Here is a 6,428-nt window from a genome sequence, read left to right on the forward strand (position 1 = left end):
CGGCCACCGCAGCCTCGACCCGCTGGGCTCAGGCGATCCTTTCGCCTCAACCTTCCAAGTTGCTGGAACTGCAAGCGCATGCCACCACGCCCAGCTTATTTTTGAATTTATTGTGGAGACGAGGTCTCACCATGTTGCCCTGGCTGGTCTTGAACCCATGAGCTCAGGTGATCCTCTCGCCTCCGCGTCCGAAAGTGCTGGGATGACAGGCGTGGACCACTGTACCCAGCGTTTTAAAAGTTCTTTTATAGAGACGAGATCTCACCGTGCTGCCCAGGCTGGTCTCGAACTCCTGGGTTCAGGTGATCCTTCCACCTCGGCCTTCCGAGTAGCTGGGATTACAGGCCGTTCTCCACCACGCCTGGCTCATTTTTATTTTCATCTTTTTCACAGAGATGAGGTCTCACTATGTTGCCCAGGCTGGTCTCTACCTCCCGGGCTCAAGCGATCCTCCCGCCTCGGCCTCCCAAAGTGCTGGGATGATGGGTGTGAGCCCCCGTGCCTGGCCAGAGATCGTTTCTTGCCTGGCTTTGGGCAGCCTTGAGCGCCACTCCCGGCCACCTCTGCTCTGGGAGAGGGTCTGGCCTTCGCAGGCGTGACCTTCAGGGTCAAGACATTTCATGCTTCTGGTCAGTTTCTTTCCTGGGAAGATTTGCCCGCTCAGAGGGAATGAGGACGAAGCTCCCCTGGGAGGCTTCCTGGGTGACGTCGGCCGTTCCCTGGGCCGCAGTTTCCCAATCTGTGAAATGAAGGCTGGGTCCAGCTGGCCCCTGGGTGTCCCTGGTCCTCTGAAAGCCATGACGGTAACATTGCTGGCCACCCTCCCCGATCAAAGCGAAGAATCTTTCTAAGAGAAAGATTTCTGAAAAGAACAACCATGCGGGCCTGGCTGCCACATGTGGAGAGAGGGGCTTGGCTTCCCTCCGCCGCCCTGCCGATGGCTGTGTGCCTCCCGGCTGACATCTTAACCTCTCTGTGTGGGATACCCTTCCTTCCGTGAATATTGGGGGACAGGCCCCAGCCTACAGAGCTGTGACTGCACAGATTAATCAAGAATCCATAAACGCTTCTAAAACATGTTAAGAGCTGGGAAGACAGCAGATTACCTTAGGGAACCCTGGAACCCATCGTGAGTGTTTAAAATGAAGTCGGGGTTGGCTTGGTATTTCATCCACAGGACCCGCCATGTCCTTGAATAATACTTGCTTTGGGTCCAGTGAAAAGAATGCCTTTGAGTATTTAGACCAAACAGCGAGTCCATTAGGGAGCCCAGGTGATAAACCCTGCTTCTCGCCGGGCGCAGTGGGGCTCACGCCTGTCATCCTAGCACTTTGGGGGGCTGAGGCGGGAGGATCGCTTGAACCCAGGAGGTCGAGACCAGCCTGGGCAGCACAGCGAAACCTCATCTCTACAAAAAGTAAAAAAAATAATCACAGAAATCACTGGCCGTGGTGGTGTGCACCGGTAGTCCCAGCTACTAGGGAGGCTGAGGCAGGAGGATCTCCAGAGCCCAGGAGGTGGAGACTGCAGTGGGGAGGTGAGAGCGTGCCACTGCCCTCCAGTGTGGGCTCTCGGGTGAGACCCTGACTCAAAAATAAAACTTAAGCCGGGCTCGGTGGCTCAGCCTGTCATCCCGCGCCTTTGGGAGGCTGAGGTGAGTGGATTGCCTGAGCCCGCGGGTTCGAGACCCGCCTGGGCAGGTCAGACCTCATCTCTACAATAAATCAAAAAATCAGCCGGGTGTGGTAGCGCGCGCTTGTAATTCCGGCTCCTTGGAAGGCTGAGGCGGAAGGATCGCCGGAGCCTGGCGGGTCGAGGCTGCGGTGGCCGGGAGCGGCCACTGCACTCCAGTCTGGGCGACAGAGTGAGACTCCAACTCAAACAAAAACAAAAACAAAACCTTAAATCATAGCATAAACCCTGTTCCACCCCACGTAGCTGGCTCGTCCCCCGAAAGCCATGGCAAATGCTCCCTGGGACCCTCTCTACCCCACCCAGTGAGTCTTGAGGTCTCACTCAACACGGGTCATCTATCTGGGTCTCAATCCACCTTCCCGAGAGTGGTCCCCTGGGAGTGTCCAGGGGGTGGGAGGGACCTTAAGGAGCTCTGGCGTTCAGGAAACGGCCACTTGAACCCAGCCAGGACGCCAGGTTTCTCCCCGACTCTGTGGGGGCAGCAGGTATCCACTGGCCCTTGGGGTTTTCTGGCTCACCTGGTCTTAGATGGATTCCTGCTGGCTTTGTGTGCGGCCCCGCCCACCCGCCCTGCGGCTTTCTGAACAATACTGCTACTATGTGGGTTGCTTTCAGCCTGTCATTTTATAACTGGAGGCCCAGGCCGCTCCTTGGAGCAGAGGCTGGGAAGGCCAGATCTTATGCCCCGAGCTCTCCGGGTGTCTGGTCTGGGACGCGCCCTCCACATCACTCTTTCCTGCTTGGACCTCTCATGCTTGTCCAGAAGCTCTGTGGTCCGGTCCTTCCCGCCGAGCCAGGACCGTTCCTTATCATTGGCCCACGAAGCCTCAGTTTCCCCACTGGAAAGGCGGAGACATCACTGGGTTATCATAGATCCCCCTTGCAAAGTGCTTGATTCAGAGTCCGGCATGGGGCACATTTTTATTGGCCGATATTCTATCACTTTCCTGTTCATACTAAGGCAGAAAGAGCAGCGTCCAAGAAGAAGAATGACCCTTGCCAAGTCTGATCAAACGCTCTGTTATACACACCCTTTTAAAAGTTTATGTTCTCGGCCGGGTGAGGTGGCTCATGTCTATAATCCCAGCACTTTGGGAGGCAGAGGTGAGAGGATTGCCTGGGCAACTTGGCGAGACCTCGTCTCGACAATACATCAAAATACTAGCTGGGCGTGGTGGTGCACGCCTGTAGTTCCAGCTACTTGGAAGGTTGAGGCAGAAGGATCACCTGAGCCCAGCAGGTCAAGGCTGGACTCAGACAATCCTCTCGCCTCTGCCTTCCTAGGTGCCAGGATGACAGGCATGAGCCACCGCACCTGGCCCAAAAAATTTTTTTAATTAAAAAAAGAGGCAAACATAAGGACGTGGGTTCCAGTCACAAAAAGAGATGTCATTTTTCCAATAGATGACCCCCCGATTTCATTGGCAATGTGTCTTAAGAGCGAAAAGAGGCCGGGCTTGGTGGCTCAGCCTGTCATCCCAGCACTTTGGGAGGCCGAGGCGAGTGGATGGCCTGAGCCCGCAGGTTCGAGACCCGCCCAGGCAGCTTGGCGAGACCTCGTCTCTACAATAAATCAAAAATGAGCTGGGCGTGGTAGCCCGCGCCTGTAGTTCCAGCTCCTTGGAAGGCTGAGGCGGAAGGATTGTCAGAGCCCAACAGGTCGAGGCTGCGATGGCCGGGAGCGGGCCACTGCATTCCATTCTGGGCGACGGAGTGAGACTCCAACTCAAAAAACAGAGCGAAAAGAGGCTTTTTAGCAGTTGTTTTGGCCATTTTAAAAATGAAGCATCATTGTGGGGGGTGTCATTTTCAGATAAGTTTGGAAAGGCTGCATTCTCTCGTCCCCTCTTGGACATCAACTCACAATGCACAATAAAGGCTCTGAGAAGGCCTGCATTTAAAAAAGAAAGAAAACGTCATTGTGGTATAGACATGGTGGCTCGAGTTTCCAAAGCGGCTGAAGCTGAGCTCTCCCCGGGTCCCTGCTGCAGTCCCTGGGATCATAAATTGTTTTACAAGGGCCGCCTGGAAGCCCCGAAAGGCTCCTCCAAGCTGACCCAGCCCTAAGGTTTTCACTGCTGACCTGGAGCTGGGCAGGGCCAGAGGCTATTAAAAGGCCGTGGGCACACTCGGCGGGAGGTGTGCGTGGGTCCCCGCCAGCGAGGTTAGCAGGCAGAGCTGCTGGCGTATCTGTTTCAGGGGGAGAGTCGCTCTTGGCCGTGAACCTTTCCCGGGAGTGTGCTCAGAGGACAAGCAGCAAAGGGCTTGCAGGTATAAGACGGCCCCAAGACAGTCGCGTTGCACCGTCGCACCGAGTGGGAGCGCCGTTCGGGGCCCCTGCGCGGCTTCCCGGGGCGGGGGGGTGGAGAATCCACAGAACCGGTCCCAGACTCCAACTCTCTGTGACTTCCTCTGAGATGACGCCTCTGTGTTTGACGCCGGGTGTCTCGACCTTGGCACCATCGACCGGACATTTAATGGCAGCCCTGGCCTCTGCCGGGTCGGTGACAGCCCCCAGGTTGTGAAGACCAAAAACAATTCCCCCAACCTTGCCAAGTGTCCCCGGAGGCCAAAGTCACCCGCAGTTAGAACCCCTGGTCTAAAGGCTGGATGGGGCCGGGGGTTCCGAAAAAGGCTTCATTCTCTAGCACCCTCTTGGACATCAGCTCACAATGCGCAATAAAGGCTCTGAGAAGGCCTGCATTTAAAAACGAGGGCGAGGGAAGGGGACGGTGAATAAGGAGGTCTTGTGTGGGATGCCGGTCACCTCCTAGCCCGGACCAGGCAGCCTCCTGGGGGTCACCGACCCAGCAGGTGTGCCCTGGCCCTTGTGCCCAAGGGCGTGGGTGGGTGGGTGGCGCTGTGCTGCTCGTGGGTGGGCGGGCTGTGATCCTCTCACGGACGTGAGCCCCCGTGCCTTTCTGTTTCGCTGAGTCAGAAGACTTTCGGTCATCTTGCGGCATCGCGTGATGCCAGGTGGCGATGACGTCCCCAGAAGGTGACCTGGGCAAGCGCCCAATGGGGGCTGGTTCGTAGGGACCAGATGACACCCGTGTCCATCTCCTGATACTCCTGTAACAAAGGGACACAGACTGGGCCACCGTTCTGAAGGTTGGAAGTCCAAAATCAAGGTGTCAGCGGGTCACACACCCTCTGGAGGTCACGGGGGAGGGTCCTCCCTGCCTCTTCCAGCTTCTGGGGACTCCAGCATCCCTTGGCTTGTGGCCACATCACTCTGATGTCCCCTCTGTCTTCCCCTGGCCTCCTTCTCCTCTGTGTGGCCTCTTCTTTGAGGGACACCCGTCATTCCATCGAGGGCCCCCCTAAATCCATCATGACTTGATCTTAACCTGGTCACGCCTGCAAAGACCCCGTTTCCAGCCCAGGTCCCCTTCACAGCTACCTGGGGTTAGGACTTGAGCCTGTCTTTACGGGACACAGCTCAACCCCCACACTAGCCGAGATGTGCATGGACTGGCAGCCCCGGAACAGGCTGGCTGGGCAGGGCGGACCGTCTCAGCGGGGGGTCTGGACGACTGGGTGGCAGTGCAGCTGGCCTGTGGGAGTGACCGGGCCCGGCCTTGGCCCAGTCGGCCTCGCTGCGGGGCCCAGGATGTGCACGGGAACCCCTGGGTGGGGCGGTCTTCTCCGAGTGCAGGCTCTGACCCCGCAGGTCTGGGGGCCCAGCTCCCGGGTGGTCGGGGCACTGGGCCTGGACCGAGCTTTGAGGCCTGAGGAGCATGGGGAAAGCAGCTCCCAGGAGCCAGCGGAAGTGTCCCCAGGGAAAGCCGTGGTGTCCACACGAGGTCCCAGCCCGCCACCCAGAAGCCCAGAGGCAACCTGCACCCGGGTCCCGGCACCAGCTCCCAGCACCAGCTCTCCAGGCCCAGGGGTGGGCCCCAGAGAGAGGCCTGGGTGGCCAGGAAAGGCTGCGACGCTTTGAGCCACACGAGGGGCGCAGAGACTCCATCTCCCTCTCTCTGCCTCCCCTCACCTCTGACCCCCCACCCCTCCTTTCCCCCTTGACCGCCAGCGTCTGCTCCCAGGGCTCTTAGGAAAGGGACAAGAGAATGTTGTAGCAACTTGTTTTCTGGCAGCGGAGACCCGCCGGCCCCTTTGAAGTCCAGCCTCAAAGCCTGCCGGGCGTTATTTATGTGCCTGGGGTCACTGCCGGAACGCCGCAGGCTGAGGTCCTGGCCGCTGTGCCAGGACGGGGAGGCCCGCGGTGTCCCGGCGCCGAACCCGACCCGGTGCTGAACCTGACCCGGGCGTCCGCAGGTCCCGTGAGCTCCCCGAGCCGGGCTGGCTGGTGGGGGGAGCCTCCAGGTGTCTTCTCCCACCTCTGCGGGTGTCACTCCGGAAAAGCGCAAGGGTGGACGCCGCGGGAGAATGATGGCTGGCTTCCAGACAAGGCCCAGGGCGGCGCACATCGCGGGTGGTGGAGACGTGGCCTGGAGGGCTCAGACCCGGCTCAGCCCTTCTGAGAGCCGACAGTGGATCCGACTCCACCCCTTCCCGGCTGAGCCACCCTGGGCAAGTGGCCGTCCCTCTCTGGGCCTTAGTGTCCCCATCTGGGAGATGGAGGTGATGGTGGCACGCCCTTCCTCATGGAGTGGTGGTGAGAGTTAACACCCAGGCCGGGCACAGGACAGAGCTGGCCAGGGTGGGCCGTGAGCCCCCCGCCCCAGTCCCAGGGCACCGCCTGCCTCTCCCAGCTGACGGGGCTGGGGCGG

The 6,428-nt window shown here is 59.1% G+C and overlaps 1 protein-coding gene across 1 annotated transcript in view; it reads left to right on the forward strand.

The window, feature by feature from the left end:
- Nucleotides 1-6,428, forward strand: part of ANO1 (anoctamin 1) — a 92,638-nt gene that overhangs the window by 3,498 nt on the left and 82,712 nt on the right. The window contains exon 4 of the mRNA XM_021713360.1: nt 495-578. Within this exon, the coding sequence (XP_021569035.1) occupies nt 495-578 (84 nt within the window). The remainder of the gene's footprint in view (nt 1-494; nt 579-6,428) is intronic.

This window comes from Carlito syrichta, unplaced genomic scaffold (assembly GCF_000164805.1).
Source record: "Carlito syrichta isolate Samal-C Ts95f unplaced genomic scaffold, Tarsius_syrichta-2.0.1 Scaffold304505, whole genome shotgun sequence".
In the NCBI taxonomy this organism is placed as follows: Eukaryota; Metazoa; Chordata; class Mammalia; order Primates; family Tarsiidae; genus Carlito; species Carlito syrichta.